At 46.4% G+C, this 17338-nt stretch overlaps 1 protein-coding gene across 1 annotated transcript in view; it reads left to right on the forward strand.

The window, feature by feature from the left end:
- The window catches only part of Cdc50 (cell cycle control protein 50A), a 46631-nt gene extending 36644 nt beyond the window's left edge, over window positions 1-9987 (forward strand). The window contains exons 8-10 of the mRNA XM_089542819.1: window positions 1138-1344; window positions 5734-5899; window positions 9575-9987. Coding sequence (XP_089398945.1) covers window positions 1138-1344; window positions 5734-5899; window positions 9575-9617 — 416 coding nt within the window. The 3' untranslated portion in view covers window positions 9618-9987. The remainder of the gene's footprint in view (window positions 1-1137; window positions 1345-5733; window positions 5900-9574) is intronic.
- Window positions 9988-17338: the final 7351 nt, after the last annotated feature.

Here is a 17338-nt window from a genome sequence, read left to right on the forward strand (position 1 = left end):
TTTGTAGCTGCAGCCCATGGTCCTTGAACAACCCTGCACCATCTGCTTTCGCAATCACGTATTAGCTGCAATGTGCACAGTGTAATAGAACGTCAGTTCTTGAAGCGGTGCGAACGAGACAACACTGGAAAATTATGCCATCAGCGGCCGATGAAAAGAGAAAAATACCATGTTCATGTTTCCTGCTCTGTGTCAAGGTGCATTGATGTGCTTAAAGCGGAAACCTAAGTATGCTCACTGCTGACGTGTTGCTGGCTGTATTGAATGTTTCATCATGGCTGGTCTTCTTTTTTCAGTATGGCTCCTCTTTTTGACACACAGAGAGAGTGTGTATGATTACTACTGCATCATCAGTAGTACTGTATCAGTAGTACTGCGTGTGAAAGAGACTTGCAACCTGCCCGGGCATGTGCACTGTTAACAGTGCTTGCAGACCTTCACTGTTTTGATGTCACTAAAAGTAATGCAGGACTGCATCTTCACTAGTGGAACTTGGAGTCCTTTTAACGACAGGTTGGAAACATTGACAGCACTTTCTGCACTCAATCGTTTGCCACATCCAACTTTTGAGAAAACTGTACTTAGCAAGCTTAAATACCTTCCTTGGTGCCTCTTCTTTTGATAGAGCAGAGGAAGAATTTTAAACTCGCAGCAGTGCTACAAATTTGCCTTCTTGAAAACGTAGCAGCACGAAAAAACGAGGACAAAATAGACACAGGTACGACAGGACATATGCTGCACTTCCAACTGTCGTATCTGTGTCTATTTTGTCCTCGTTTTTTTGTGCTGCTACGTTTTCAAGATGGATCAATACCAACTGGCCCAAACTTCAGTGCTTTTGCATACAAATTTGCACAGGGCAGTGATGTGCTCAGCAGTCATAATGGCCGCAAGGTGTAAACACTTGTCCATATATCACATCTGTCTCTGTTCTCCTCCTCTGACCACACCAGCTGAAAAAATAGCTTGTGATGATGATGTCTTGGCTGTACTACACCAGCAGCTGTCATACTGGTCTTTGACTCTGTTCTAAACATGCGGCAAACCAAGAGCTTCCACATATTTGCACAGGTGCCTATAGTATTTGTTTTGTCAAAGATCCAGCACAAGACTGAGTTAGTGCTCTTTCCTGTACAGGCATGAATTTCAACGGCACGGCGAAGCCTCCGAACTGGCCCCTGCCGGTGGAGGAAGTTGGTGGATTCGAGAACGAGACCCTCATCGTGTGGATGCGTACCGCCGCACTGCCCACCTTCCGGAAGCTGTACGGGCGCGTGGACCACACACGCGAGCTCTTTGTCAGCTCGCTGCCCAAGGGAGAGTACGACCTGGAGATTGTGTACCGTATCCTTCATTTGTTTTCAACAGAGACTATTGAACCTTGTCTGAGTCACGGTGAAGTTGAACATGGCTCACAGGCGGTTTGTGCTCAAGAAAGTTTGCAAAGGTGTTAAAAATAAGTCTCCGTGGAGACCTGGCCACCTTTTGAACACTGCACTGATGCACATTTGGCGGTCAAAATTGGTCGCGGTGAACAACTCAACCAAGTTACTCTGCCCTATGCAGTGACATCCTAGCTAAAATCAAGAAAACAAAATGGACCTAACATTGCATGCAAGTTGCCCTCTTGATCAAGATGTTTCTAACCATGATCAGCGAGATATCAGATGGACGTGCGGAAAAAAAAATTTAATATGTTGAATTAACTGTATAAATATCACATGACAATAACTAACAGCGTGTGCTGTTGAGTCCAACAAAAAGGAAAACTAGAAGTTACTTATTAATGAAATGTTTGTTTACAGAAAATGGCAGTATAGAAAAAATATGAGTGGCATCGCATGAACTGGGGCAAGTTCATACAGCACTGAACAAAACTTCTCAGAAGAGGGAGACCACAGCCGTGCGTGGGATACCAGTGCTCATTCCTGGGCGTGGACAAGGGATGATGCATCAAACATCCTGCTTTAGCTAGGAAGGAAAACTCATCTTGTTTTGTAATGTCAAAATTGGTAGTACCTGTACGAACTATAATAATAATAATACAGTCAAGCCCACTTATAACAATACTGGTTATAACAATATATCGGATATAACAATGGTCAGTCATGGCACCATCAGCTGTGTCACATGTTCTATAGTAAAATAAACTGCTTATTGCGATGCTGTCAAGGCACATTATTGGTTATAACAATTAAATCTGGTAATTGAGTGTCAACCATTATAGAAGCAAAAAGGAAATGCTGCAACCACACCAGCAAAACCATGCTTACAGCACAAAAGCACGCACGTGGGGGGCCGACCAATGGACTAAGCTGGCGCAGCAACGCCACGAAAGCAAAAGAGGCAGGCGTCATCGCGTCAGGAGAGCTGCTGCATTGCTGCATTGGCTACGCACGCCATGCGTACCCCCAATCAGTCAGTGCAGCGCGCGCGCATGCAGCCAGCGCGGTTTTTCTCTTGTCAGCTGTCACCGCACCCTTGGTTCTGCATGCTTCTTGAATTTCCCATAAGAATCACTTCCGGTAAGACGGCTTGATTCCTGTGACGTGGAGGTGCGCGAAGCTCCCGGTGGCGCAGTGATGGCGGTGCTTTGGTCATCGGTGAACGGTGAACATTGTTCCGGTTCCCTGAAGTTCGAATTAACGAGCTTTTACAGGCATTAGAACAATCAAACCCCTCCAGGTATTTGCTGTCAATAAATGCGGTGAAGTTTGTCATCTTTTCTTTTTTTCGGCTCAACCCTGTTGTAACAATTATTGGATATAACAATGGTATTTCCATGGCACTTGAATATTGTTATAAGTGGGCTTGACCGTAATGCCTTTGTTTGGCAAAACGAAATTTGAGATAGTGTCTTGCTCTCCCATGTAGCCTGAAGCAGAGTGGCTTTAGGGCACACTGGGCAGTATTAAAGGGACACTGAGGAGAAATTGAAGTTGGCTTGTATCGACAGAATACCAGCTCCTGATTACAAAAACGCCACTCATACTGACAACAAAGCTCTTGTAACGTAGAAAAGAGCAAGAACCAAAATACAGGTATCGCCGCCACAGGCCAAACTCGCAAGTACAAGCGTCATGACGTCATATAACAAAACAGTGTTGCTAGAACCAATGGTTCTAGCAACGCTAGGACACGAGAAGCACAAATCACTGAGGCGCAGCCAATGCATGCGCAAATCTCCTTGACGTCGCCAGATGGCGCCACGTGCCGGGCAGCTACGCGCTCGCCTGAAGCATCGGGACCAATCAGCGCCTGCTCGCCGGCGTTAGGCGGGCTCCCGGTATTCCGCTAGCGGTATCAAGGTACACGGTATGCTAAAGGTGTCTATTTGCGAGAACTTCGTTGACGACTTCGAGAACGAGATCCATCGTAACGCTCGCAAAACGCCGGTGCAAACGTAAGCGAAGCGACTGTAGCGACGGCCGCAATAGCCGATAGATGCCTGCAACGTGCGGCCGGCGGTAGCTTTCTTTTCGGCTGCTGCTAGGCCGCACTGCTGGCCGGCAGAAATCACGGAGTCTGCAACACGTCATGTTTTACGTCACTTAGTCCTCTGTCGTCATAGCCGAATCCTAAGTTTGAATCACAGCGGCGGGAAAAACCTTTTCAACTTCGAATCCAAATTTCTTAGAAATAAATGCATTTTTCGCTGCCGGCCAAGTGGCAACAAAGCCATGACATGCCGAACTATCGGATTTTGCTATAAAAAATATATTAATAGTGCTCTCCTCAGTGTCCCTTTAACCCTTGTGTGTTTTCTTCTTTTTGTGTATGAAATTCAAAACTTCATGCTGGTGAAAAGGGAGTTAAAATTTGAACAATTTTTTTAAGGCCTCATGTTTGAGGCTAACATGCCAAAGAACGCGAGATGAACAGGGGTGCTGTTCTTTGTGTCTTATTTCTTCCTTGTGCCTTGTTTCTCGGTGTATCAATGTCATGTACAAAATCCTTCTTGTTTGCTCACGCTCACAGAAAGTTTGGTGAAATGGAGTAGTCACTGACATCCTGTGAAGGCATTTGACGGTGCAAACCTTCTCATACTGCACTCTATGCTGGAAGTAGAAGTAGTAACATAACAGACCACTTAGCATGCTTTAAGTTGCCTGCACATGATTAGAAATGTTGACCAAACTCCTTCTGATTATTAGTACAAGAGAGGCTAGAAGTTTTTGTGGTGATGGTTTCCTCATTGGCCACTAGATGGCACCAGCATGCAGTAGGGCTCCGAACTCCTTGAAGCCTCAGTGATGCTGTTACACCTTACAAGAGACAGAGGGTCTTATTTCCCATGTGTTCTTCTTCTTGTCTTAATTGCTAGAGCTTATTCATTTAATTTAGTGTCACATCATGAATGGTAGCTTACCAATATCCCTGAAGAGAAAAGTATACAATAGCTGTATCCTACCGGTACTCACCTATGGGGCAGAAACATGGAGGATAACGAAGAGGGTTCAGATTAAGTTAAGAACAACGCAGCGAGCTATGGAAAGGAAAATGATAGGTGTAACGTTAAGAGATCGAAAGCGGGCGGAGTGGGTGAGGGAACAAATGCGGGTTAATGACATCTTAGTTGAAATCAAGAGGAAGAAATGGGCTTGGGCAGAGCATGCAATGCGAAGGCAAGATAACCGCTGATCCTTAAGGGTAACGGAATGTATTCCAAGAGAAAGCAAACGTAGCAGGGGGCGGCAGAAAGTTAGGTGGGCGGATGAGATTAAGAAGTTTGCGGGAATACAGTGGTGGCAACTGACAAAGGACAGGGTTAATTGGAGAGACACGGGAGAGGCCTTTGCCCTGCAGTGGGTGTAGTCAGGCTGATGATGATGATGACATAATAGACAGCAATACAAATTACGTAAAAGCCGGAATATAGGTCGACCCCCCAACTAACCAATTCTAAAAATGAAAGAAATCTTTTTCAATGGCAAAAGTACAGAGACACACCCTTACCTCGAAACAAATGCGACTCAACCAGTTGCACAGTGGTGACAGTATTTATTTTCATTTAGATGCTGCTCGTATGTACACCCGGCCAATTTTTAACACCATCGCGCGACCATCGACCCGCGTGCTGGTCAGCGCATTATTAACGGCGCTGAGCGGCGAAACAAACGAGATATGCACATGTGTACACATGCACTTGCTCTCGCTTCTTTCACCACTCCGTGCCATGATAAGGTGCTGACAAACATGCGAGGCGGTGGTCACGCGATAGTGTTAAAGAATTGGCCGGGTGTACAGTACAGAGAAGGGCACGAAGTGCACAAGCTTTACTCCGAGTCATCAGAGCCGTCCGAACTCGAGTTGGATGCCACGTCCCACTGAGCATCATCCTCTGTGCCGTCTAGCGCGCTGCTTGTGCTGCATATTCTAAAAGACTCGCGCACCATCTCTGTGGGGAAAGATTTCCATGCCGACGACACCCAGACACAAACCAAAATAACTTTGTGACAACGGAAACGCGAAAGAGCGGTGCCACAACGTCCCCACACCGCGCTGCTGCTGATGGCGATGGAGGCCGTTGACTTCAGCTGCCCACTGTTGCAAGACTTGCGTAGTTTTACCGCCAATGACCGGTATATAAGATGTGGGTCGACTTTTTGTCATGGTTTTTTGAGAAAAAGTATGACCTATATTTCAGTTTTTACGGTACTGTGTGCACAGTGCATAAAGTCTTCCTGCGGTAGCACTCTGCGCTATTCTGTTTTCCTGAGCTGGCTGTGACAGGCTACCCGGTGACGCCGTTCAAGGGCAGCAAGCGGATCATCCTGTCCAACACGTCCTGGCTGGGCGGGCGCAACCCGTTCCTCGGCATTGCCTACATAGCCGTGGGCAGCTTGTGCCTGGCCTTGGCCTTCGTCTTCCTCGTCATCCACAACAAGTTTGGCAAGAAGTGCGTTGTCGGGCTGATGCTGCAGCCATCACTCTGCCACAGTAGGGCATGCCCTCTCCCGTCACGCCGCCGCAACCGCCCTGTCAGTGGCGGCGCTTTCGTCTTTGGGCCGTGCTTTGTGCATGTTGCTGCACCCAAAGCAAGCTCGCTTCACCCCCGCTTCCTGCTTCTCTCTGAGCCACCTGCATGACTGACCCCTTCTTCACTACTCCTCCATTTGGTAAGCAGTAGCGCTGCTGAAAGCTCTGCCACTTGGCCAGCCGTTTCCTTTCAGTTCTGCGTTCCAGAGTGAAATGTGGGGTCGGGAGCACTGTTGTGCGTGATTTTGTTCTATCAGCAGTACCAACCCACAGCTTCTAATTTAAACAGCCATCACCTAGGGGCAAAGAAGAGATGAGAACACTTAAAAAGTGCTCAGTCCCATTGGTTCTGTTGCGCAGTGGATTAGCACTGCATTTTCGAACACCCGAGATGGCATTTTGAAGCCTCTTGCTTGTAGATTTTTTTAATCCTTTTTATTTTCTACACCAGGAATTAGCAGCACGCAAATCATACCCTCGGCGCGTGTTACCTTTCAGGTTAGATTCTGAGCTGTTATTGATGAGCTAAAAACCTCCGTTAGAGCTAAGAGACAAGCCGAGAGAGAGCGAAACAGGAGTTGGGGTGCTGTATCGTTGTCAGAACTGAACTATGCGACTGTGGTGCTGCATATTTCACTGGAACACTCATTATGCTGTTACGCTTACCAAAGTCCATACACCTTGCAGTGTTTTTCACCAAGGTGGAGTATGTCGGCCTTTGTGTTGTGGCCAGTGCTGCTGTTTCCCACCTCTATGATATGTGCCTGTCCTCTTGAGGTAGCTTGTTTAGCACATTGCCTTGCTTGTTGTGAATAGCTCATGAGCATGGGATTTCACTTTGTGATGTAGTCATGTATGTGGTGATGCGTTCAAGGCCTCCTGAAACTGAAAGCTTTGTACTGCTTTGTACCGCTCTATGTCTGGAGTGTGGCTGCAGAAACTTTGTATTTGTATTTTTTTGTTCCTGCATACAGCTGCTCATAATAGAAGCGACGTTTGCTGCAGCACAAGCTTACCAAGCAGGTTCCATATCTGAACCATTTGGCAGATACAAGTACTTAATGCAGTCAAAGGCTGACACCAAAGCAACGAACAAAACATGACACAGCCACCTTCTCGATGTTTGAGTTGTATGTCAGTTCACAGCAGTTTTTAAAGTATCAAGCTGGCCCGATGCTGAATAAGTGGGGGCCTCATTATTTATGCACGGCTGCAGCGATCTTGTTACAAGATCATAACAAGTGGGAGCATAGCTCTGCCAGAAACAGAAAACTGTAGGCACGAATAAAACAAGACCTGTGTATGCACAGCAAAGCAGAATATCTTGACCATTGTGCCCGATGTGTTACTGCCAAGCCCATTACCCTAACTGTACATGTAGACAGTCTACAAGTCACAGCTACTCCCAAGAAGCAGACCCTCCAGAGTAATCAGGCCTCTCTAGTACTGAAACATTATCTTCACTTGCTGCTATTGCTTGCTAGGAGACTTCTTTCTCATCTTGCATTACTATCACGCATGTGAAGTTGCACTTTGCTATTTCGCGGGAAATGAACCTGCCTGTGGTTCTTCTTTGCCTTGCCTGCCATTGATCGCGATAGTGCATTGTACAGGTTGATGCAGTATAAAAGGGAACATCTTATTATCATGCAGTCGATTACTGCCCTGGTATGAGTGAAAATCATAAATTTTTCATCTGAGTGGCCTTCCTCTCAGTACATCTGTGCAGATGAGCATTGTTGGCCCCTTTGGGTGTTTATTGTCTTCCTTATGATACTGTGCATCATTCTTTTCTATAATAATAACTGCCTGGGTGCTGTGGCATTGTATAAGTAAAAATATTAAAATAATACGTTTTCAAGTTCGATGCTAAGGTAAAAACCGCTCTTGAATTCGGACTGAGAGTTTCCTTTTGTATTACACATGCCTGTATGAGCAGTGTGTCCATGTAATTGTGTTTTTCTTTAATTGCATGGTGATGGTGACTATCAGGGGTTCGTGTTTCGTGGCAATTTCACACTTTTGGGTTGCCATTAATGTTGGCTCTTATAATTGCAAGACAAGTTCTCTTTATACTGCCAAAAGCATGCTTTGTCCTCATGAAAGCAGATTTTCCAGATAATTTTTTTTTGGCCCCACTCTAAGTAGTTTGGATCCTCACTTCCTACTGTTCTTATTAGGAGTGTCATAAATGTTGGTACTATGTTGACTCAATGATGCAAAGGTGTACTTAGAATTAATGCGCCATGGCTAATCAGTTAGAATCATTTTGCAGCTCTTTTGTCAAATACAGTGGATCTCAATGTTTGTAGTTTCTAGATAGCATAAATTTAGCCATACATGTTAAAACCCTTCACCTGGAGCTAGGGTTCATACGACCAAGGCCCAGCAGTTTTAAGTTATGCATCATTTTTAGCTGCTGAGTCATTTATTGTTCTCTGTGGCTATGAGCGATTGTTCTCTGTGGCTCTGAGCGGATAATCTAAAATTTACTGCTCAGATATTGACTGGCAGAAATGCTGGTGCAATGGTGTCTTCTTCACTGATGTTAAAGGGCAGCTGCAGGGTTTTTTCGGACATTTTGAGTTTATAATCGCATCACATTCCTTAGAGTTCGCTCTCTCCAGCACAAAAACTGGGTTTCAATAAAACTATTGGCGTCGGAGACACTGTCGCAAAACCCATCATGTCTGGAGCTAAGCTGGAGGAGCTGAGCTAGAAATTGTAATTGACAGTGTGAATCATTATTTGTCCGAAGTGAGCAAAAACCAGCTCGAAATTTTCTTTTTTGGCATACGCCGAGTGAATATCAACAAGCTTGCAAACTGTGACGTCACACAAATAATCTTGATTGAGGCCGCCAAATGGGAAATTTTTAAATTGCATTGCAAAAGAAGCCGCCCAGTTGCAAAATTCCTCACAAAAGATCAGAAGACTGTTTAGACCAATCTGTGAAAGTTTCAGTAGATCCTGTGGAGGTAGGAAAAATGTCAGAGTTGCCTTCTAAAGCAACTATGAACCTCAATAAATATGAGTAGGTCAGTAGGTTAGCTTTCGTAGATATTGGAGATGCAGATTGTGCCAATAACATGGATTTCTTGACAGAAACAATATGAATGTTAGCTGCCATGCAGTTTTTCTCACTATTAGATGATGACATCCTTGTCGTGGTGTGCAAGCTGATTGGCTGGGCATTGGTAAATTATTTCTGAAAAATTGCAGTACTCGGGGCTTCATAAGACAGGGAACTTTGTTGCCTGGAGTATCTTGAGTGCAGTGCATGAATATCACACAAAACACTAAATGTATGAAAGAAGAAAGAAGCTGCCAGAGGTGTCATTAAAAGTGGCCATCCTAGTCATGGCATGTAAATTTGTCATGTCATGCGTTATTAATTCAACCACTTTTGAGCATAGTGCAAATTCATTCATTGAGTGGAGTGCTCTCTGCAACTGAACAAATTGCAAGGTACTTGGTATGGCCCTAGCCTAAACAAATTCAACGCTCAGGAGTTAGATCTTTTAGCCCCTTCAACACAAATTCAGCCTGACCCAGACCGCAGCTTCCTAATTCAGTTCCGAATTCTCATTTGCAGCACGCATGACTTGGTGAACATAACCCAGAGAACACCGTACTGATGGAACAACCGAAGAGGCCGTCGACGTGCCTAATGCATTCCACTCGCACTGGTTGGGGACCTCCACTCTCCTGACGAGAAGCCTTTCACACAGGACCACTTCGGATCTCGCCGGCAGCTTCTGAGTGAACCCCGTGGTCAGGCACAGCTACCTTTGAAGTTGTTTTTTAGGGTCTGCGAGAATTGCGATGGGACGGATGTGTGCCAGCATGGCATGTTTACAGCAACACTCGCCTCTGTGTTTATACACACTTCCGCTATGCTCTATGTGGATGTTCTTTGTGCCGTTCTGAAATTCTCTGTGCAAATGCTGCTGTCTCAGTACTTCTGCTGTGATTGGCTACTTGAAAAGCTAGTCTGGCTTAAAAAGCGGGGGGGGGGGGGGGGGGGGGGGGGGGGGGGGGGGGGGGGGGCATTAAGAGGCTTCTCCTTAATCAAAAATAATTTTTTGTCTCGTTCAAGTTCAAATTAATCAAGAGTCAACAGCATAACACCTGCGAGCAGCTGCGGCCACCAGCAAGGGGCATGAAATGCATGTGGCTCGGCTGAAACTATAAACTCCATGAATAGGCCGGCTCTGCATAGAGGTTGACTTCCCTCCTCCGACCCCACCCCTGGCTCCTCGCCTTCAGTTTTGAATGGTAATTTTTATAAGAAAATGATGACTCGTATTTTTCAGTATGCTGTAAGTTCCGAGCAAGAACCAAGGACAGCATTCCTTTACTCTCAGAACTGTAGGTGAAAATGAGTGAAGTGGTGGCCTTTTACTGTTTTTGAATACTGCCTGAAGTTGTAACCCTTGCAGTTACCGTAAAAAGCCACGTATAATACGAACCCGAATATAATACGAGGTGCAGTTTTAGAGACGCGAAATGAGGAAAAAAAGTTTTACCTGTGTATAATACGAGTGACGCAAGCTCATAGAAGACATTTATTCAAATCGCATCCGGCACTCCATTTCAAACACATTCTTCTTCAGTAGCGCTTCCTTCAGACATTTCTTTGTCCGACAAATCATCCCAAATGTACTCATCTTCTGTGTCATCGAGGCTGTTCGAGATGCCGCGCTTCTTAAGCCCGCTTCGGCCACCCGGTTGGCGTCACTGCAGGCTCACCTGAGCGCATCCACTCTGCGTAGCACCGCTTGACTGCGTCCTTGAACGGTTTGTTTACACAACCATCAAGCGGCCACGAAAGCTTCGTCGTGTACCGCTGCACGCGAAAGGGGCTTCTTTCTGTCGTGGCCATCCACGAATGCTTCCGTCGATGACAGCAAACTGCCTCCCAGCCGCACCGTTGCCGATGTTCTCCGCATCTAAAATCACTTTTCGCTTGAAAGCAGCCGGGTACTGTCTTCGAGACGCTGACATCATGCTCCCCAAAACAATATCCACTTCGCGGGAGCACGTGCATTGTCAACAGGCACATGGCATACCGCGACCCCCCCGGCGCACCCAACGGATCAACAAATAAACAACGTCGTGACGTCGTTTGTCGAGAGTAACGAAGCCAAGCCGTAGCCACGCCGCAAAAACGAAACCAAAACTTCGAGCAACTTCGAAAATTTTTCTTCGGATCCGCAAATAGTACGAGGCGGAATTTTAGGACGCTAATTATGGGAAAAAAACCTCGTATTATACGTGAGTTTTTACGGTAATATCAGCAGACTCCTCAGTGTGCTTGAAAGCATTATTTTGTTGCCTCCCGGTGAGCAGAGGGGGAATGTGTGGCAGAAAACTCTTCCTCTTTGTTGCTAAGCGATAGGCTGGCCGCCTTCCCTTAGGAGGTGTGGGATTGGTATTGTTGCCGGCTCATTACTTCTTGCCGTTCCCCTTGTGAAATATTTGAATTTCGCTCAGTTTTTCTAAATTACTTACATCCACATGCACCAACTAACCCACTAGAAAACACTGCTGAATATTTGAAATGAGCACTTTCTTTTTCACCATTTTGGGGAATCGTTGCTAACTCCATGTCATACTGTGGTAGTCTTTACTGCGGAACTGCCAGGACGTGAGTCAGCTTTGTTGTATATGTTATGGGAAGAAAGTTTGTTGCGAAGGTGGATCCCTTGTTTTGTCATGCCTAAGGCATGACACGTTCGACAATTATGGACGCACTTATTTTTATGCCACAGAGACCAAGACTGTGGCGAGGGATGATGCAATGCAAATGCCACGCTGCGGGACCTGCCATTTGCAAACTGTTCGTTGACGTTGATGTGCATTACTCATGCAGGATTTCTTGGAGCCTTGCCTTGTTGTGAACTTTGTGCATTGTGAAGGCAGAAATGTCTAGTCAGCTAGTGACGGTTTTCTGTGTGTCCCACGTGCGTGCTAGGCAAAAAGTACTTCACTCAGGCTTTGCGTAGGATGATTTTTTGTAGCGTTAAATAATGATGATGGGACGAGTTTGCAAATCATAATTGCTGCTTGATGCGATCTTATTTTTGGCCTTGCGTCGGTATTCGTTGATCCTTGTAAATATGTTGTAATTTATTTCGTGAATAAAATAAAGACACGCCTTTCTTTACAGATTCCTGTCTACACTGTTTATTTCTTGACAGACTTATTGCAAAACTGTTTCAGGGGTGCTTAGCAAAAACTTGTACATTCTTCTGCTTTCTGACAAAATGGTCAGGAAACGTTAGAAATGAAGTAAAGGAGCAAATTTCTCTAGACTTTATTGGCAACCAGTAAGGGATGGTGCGATCTCTATGATGCATATAATTTAGTACATGATTGCTTCTTTTTTAGTTGGCTCTTTTATGAAACACTACAGTTTCGAACCAACCAGATGTTGATCTAGTGAAATTCCCTGCCTCTCTACTCTTTTATTCTGTCATGTTACTTGCATTGCACCTCATTTATGAATGCCTGAAATAATGGGCCCTGCAGAATATGTTCATCACAGAGCCTGTTGAAACATTGATTGCTCTGTAGGCATACTACCGTGGTGCCTACTTTCCCTAACACACCGCTTACCTCATGGAGTCACTGGCCATCACAAAGGCTGAATGCAACCATCATACTTGGTTATCAGGGAAGGAAAGACGCTGTAACTGTCCCACATGGAGTGGGAACCAAACCGAGACCTCTAGGAAAAGAAGAAGTGAAAGGAAATTAGGGCAGCAGATGCCACAGTAGATTTTATGCCGCCTGGGGTTCTTAATAATGATGCCCTGTAAGACAGGACAAAAACTTGTGATGAACAAAATGAACAAAAAAAATTGGAAGTGGCATAGCTCAGCTAGGCCAGGATATACGTTGCGAAAGCAGTTTCGTCTACTGACATTTCGGTAGCGGCACATTGTCGTTAAGCAGCTTGGTGGCGTCTCTTCGCGAGACGTTCCTCTCGTTCTTCGGTCGTCTCGGCCGGCCGTTTAGCCTTTCTCGCCTCGTTTTCATGCTGTCGGCCACCCTTGTGCCATGCAACGACTTCTTGATCGGAAGACTCAATTTCACGCTGCTTGTACTTCTGCCATGACGAGCAGGGCCATTCTTCTTCTATGGTGTGCGTCTGAGGAGCGAGTGCATTGCTTCCGGCTTATATGGTTGGTTGGTTGGTTGGCCTTAAATAAAATAGCACATACCCACTACGAGGGAGTGGTCAAGACACAGGCGATGAACTGCTGGAAAGAAGAGCATTTATAGAAAAGGGAGTAGCAACAGGGTTTAGGCTGAGATTGGACGACACAACGACAGGGGACCTGTTAGCTGGGAGATCGAAGACGGGAAGATGGCTTTTTGTGCAAATTCGAATGCAATGCATGTAATGGTTCAATTTTGCACTGACTGAAAGAGATAAAAATAATGAAAAATTTTTGAAAGACAGAAAAATAAAAATAAATAGAAAATAATATAATAAAAAGAAATCAAATTAAAATTAGCATGGGAGTCGCTGCGTTTCTATAAGAAAATTTTTAACAGCACGGCGCAGACCCTTGTTGCTTCGTCCAAGCGAAGAAGCGCCAAAGGAAAGAACAACCGCAGTAGACACAGGCAGACCCAGCTGGTGAAGCGGAATTTCTAATAGGCGCCTCCTCAAAGCAGAGAAGCGGCGGCAGAACAGCAGGTAGTGATCCACTTTCTCAGGCTCGGCACAAAATGGGCACAGTGGAGAAACCGCCAGACCAGATCTGTGAAGGTAGAAATTTAGCAGAGGCACTAGGTATCGCAAACGCGTGAAAGAGACCTCCAGTCTGCGCGAGCGCCAGTCTTTGCTACTCCAAGGATGCAGAAGATGCTGATATTCGGGAGATGAAGTAAGTGCTGAGGCTGAAAATTTCTGAAATAATGTGTAACTGCGACACCTCACCGCAGCTGTATACGCGCAGGTTGGCAGGACAGCAATTCTTGGGTCGCAGAGAGAGGCCGAGCTGCGCGGCGCCACTCTGCACATGCACAATGCGGCGCAGCGGCTGTGACGTCATGGTTGCCATGGCACTGGTTGCCTTGGTAACGGCGCATGCGCTGTAGTGGCCTTTGGCAGGCACCGCGAGATGCCCGCGCCAATAGGTGTCGCGCGAACTCCCCTTTCCTTTTCCCGCACCGAACCCCTCAACGGGAGCGCGCTTTCCTTGTCTCCGCCGTCCACCTACGTCCAAGAGGGAGAGATGAATTTGGACCGCGCCCACGAGCAGCAGCCTAGTGTGTTCTTCTCGAGTAGAGGGTAAATAAATGTTTTCCCGTGCCCGTAGACGCCATTTTGTTTCAAGCCAACAGCGGACATACGGAAGGTAACGACATTCCCTGTTCCTGCCGGTTTCCTCCTTGAACTTCATCGCTATTATTGTTTTCGAGCGCCCGCAATAATTCATGTCTGCCGGTGTAAATACGAAGCTTTCGCCATTCTTGTGTGCCTGGATTATAATCATGCAAAACTAGGCCCCACTCAGTGCACAATCAGCGCGTTCACTCGCGCAACTGGCTACGACGTGGTAGAGTCTTGCGCATATGCGCCGAAGTTGTGACTGTATTCCGAAGCAAATAAAGACCACCACTAGCCGTGCGATTTATCACGCCGGCACTTCGGGTCAGTCACAGAGGGAAAAGCATGAAAGCGAGGAGGAAAGCGGCAATCTCATAATGGCGCCAATTTCTCCGTACCATTAGGTTTCCTTAATATGCACTGACGCCGCGCAGTCTAATACACCCTTGTCGAAATGCGGCCGGGATTCCATCCCACGTTTTCGCACTCAGCATACGAACGCTATAACCACTGATATATCGCTGCAGGCAATGCTGAACGTCGGCTAGCTTGAGCATGCTGGCAAGGAGGAAAAAAGCTTTCTTGCGTGCCGGCCTCACAGAGGCTGTCCGAGCTGACCATATCGTAAGGCTTAAGGCCGTTGTACGATCGCTTTTGAGCGGATCCGCCAGGCAGGCGGACTGGCGGACCGAACGACCAGACAATAGGCATTCGCCCCGTTCGGCAGGCGAAAGGAAAGTTGGTGAACTTCAACTTTGGGGCGGACGAGCGAACCGCCCGGCGACCGAATTGCAGCGATTGGCTGCTTTTTACGTGACGTAGGCATCCGCTCCTGCCGGGCAAGATGGCCGTCCGTCGACTGAACTGGGGAGCGAGGCATAGGTCGTGGCTGTAGTGGTGGCATCTATGCCGCGAGGCATACTATATTGGCCACATGTTGATATTACGAGTGTTCAGAGCGACTGCGAACTACTCCGCGTGCAGCAGCGGCGAGCAGCGACAGTGCTTTTACATCAAGGCAGTGAAATGTGCACCTTCGAGAGCTCACTACGCACGCCGTGCTTTCGGAATGCTGAAATGAACGTGGCGTTGTGCAGCTAGTCGCATTCGTTGCGATGGTTGCAGTGATCGCGACCGAAGCGTGCACACGACGTTGTTGCTGGCTACGCATTCGTTACCATTTTGTTCGCGATTCGTGTTGGCACTGTGCTTGAGAATTGCCGTGTGTGCGACGTGACGCGACGCGAGCTTGGCTGCACGGCCGTAGGATTGTTTTGCGGCGACAACAGCGATGTCGCCATCCTCTGCGCTTTGGTGCTCCATTCAGTACGTTTTGTGATGATGGGTGCTCGGGTTACGACTCGCCGGAGAAACTGTGTAACCTGTGTGAAAACATCGGTGCAGTGCAAATGTAACTTCGGGAGCGTCATTTCTTTTTATTTCCTGCCGGCTGTGCGCACATTTGCCTGCAATAAACATATCGGCGTGATGAATGGGTGACTGAAGACTTCCGCTTTCGGTTTAGGTTGTAACATGGAAACAAGAATCATTGCTGCTTTTGAATCACGACTGATTGACAGTGTACAAATCTCTAATATGTGCCAACTCATAAGTCTGTTTTCATGAGCATTTGAATTGATGTAGCGCAGAAAAAAAAAAGTGTGGCAGCAGCTTATGCAATCAAAACTGACCACAGAGCAAGTTGAGCATAACGAGTCTTGATGAAAAAGAAGAAAAAAATATTGAGAAAACCTTTGCCATTGCTTTTTTTCTCTTTTTGCTTAGCAGTGTAAAGTCAATATTGACAAATGCTTGGCAGTATTCAGTTTAAGTGGGATGTTGGTTTCCACTGCAATCAGAAAAATACAGTGGTCTTGAAGCACCTCATAGGCAATGACAGTGTCTGTTGTTGATTTTGCTCATGGTCCTTTTCGATCCGGGGATCAGTGGTACGAAACTGGATGTGTTCGCAATGCTATTGTTGCAGAGCTGCTTGCGAAATCGGCCTTATTGGTGTTAAGTGGTTGTTCAGCGGTGCTTCCTGGGTCAGCCGCAGCACTTTGTTTAACAAGCCATTCTCGAAGCTTTGAGAAGATCTTGTCGATGCACTTGCATATGTCTGTCTGCTTCCACCTTCATTTGCCTGTGACTGCTTGCTACAGACATGACTACTTGCAGACTGCAAAATAAGCCCTGTGGAGCTGGTAAAGCTACGCTAGGAACAAAGACGATGGTAACATCACTGCACAGCGTAGCAATTCTTGCTCTGTTGTCGTCCCTTAGCACAGTTTCGACATGCCAACTTGCCACCGGTGCACCCCACAGTACGCTGTGATCAAGTTCTGTGAAATTTACGGAAAGCAACAACGGGAGAGGAAGTAGGTTGTATAGGCATATCTAGTGCATGCTGTACAGATAGCTTCCTGCCTTATTATAGCCTGGCCCCTCTGTTTTTAATCCTTCATCACCCAGCACCTATGGCCCTATTTGTGTTATTGGCATGTGCTGCAAATCACCAAACACATTTCATACTCTTGACCCTGCTAGATTGTTTTGGCCCATTAAGTTGTTTGATTCAAATCGGCAAGCTTTTAGAAGACATTTCTGCAATAGCCAACTTTTTCTTGTTCTTCACGACATGCACCTTGACTGCAACATCCCCCTATGATGCTTTTGTTCTTTGCTTTGAAAAAGCATGCATTTCCCCTATTTATGTGAGGCTGGTTTTCTCGTGCTTTAACTTGCATCCAATAGCTCTAAACTGGATCCAAGCTTAAACAGCCAGCCTTCGGCAGATTTCCCTTGCCAATTCTTATGTATCTTGCCTTTTCCTGCAATCTCGGACGTCCGCCAAGGCACTCCTTTGGGCCTCAGCTTTTCATTACTTGCATTATTACCGTCCCTTCAGTGTTTTGTCATATGCCTTCAATGACAGCCATATGGTGTGTGCCATATTGCAATCAATACCAGCATTTCAGTTGTTCAAAACAACAATTAGCATGCCCTAGATTG

The sequence above is a fragment of the Amblyomma mixtum genome, chromosome 1 (genome assembly GCF_055824585.1).
Source record: "Amblyomma mixtum isolate Tamu chromosome 1, ASM5582458v1, whole genome shotgun sequence".
NCBI classification, from domain to species: domain Eukaryota; kingdom Metazoa; phylum Arthropoda; class Arachnida; order Ixodida; family Ixodidae; genus Amblyomma; species Amblyomma mixtum.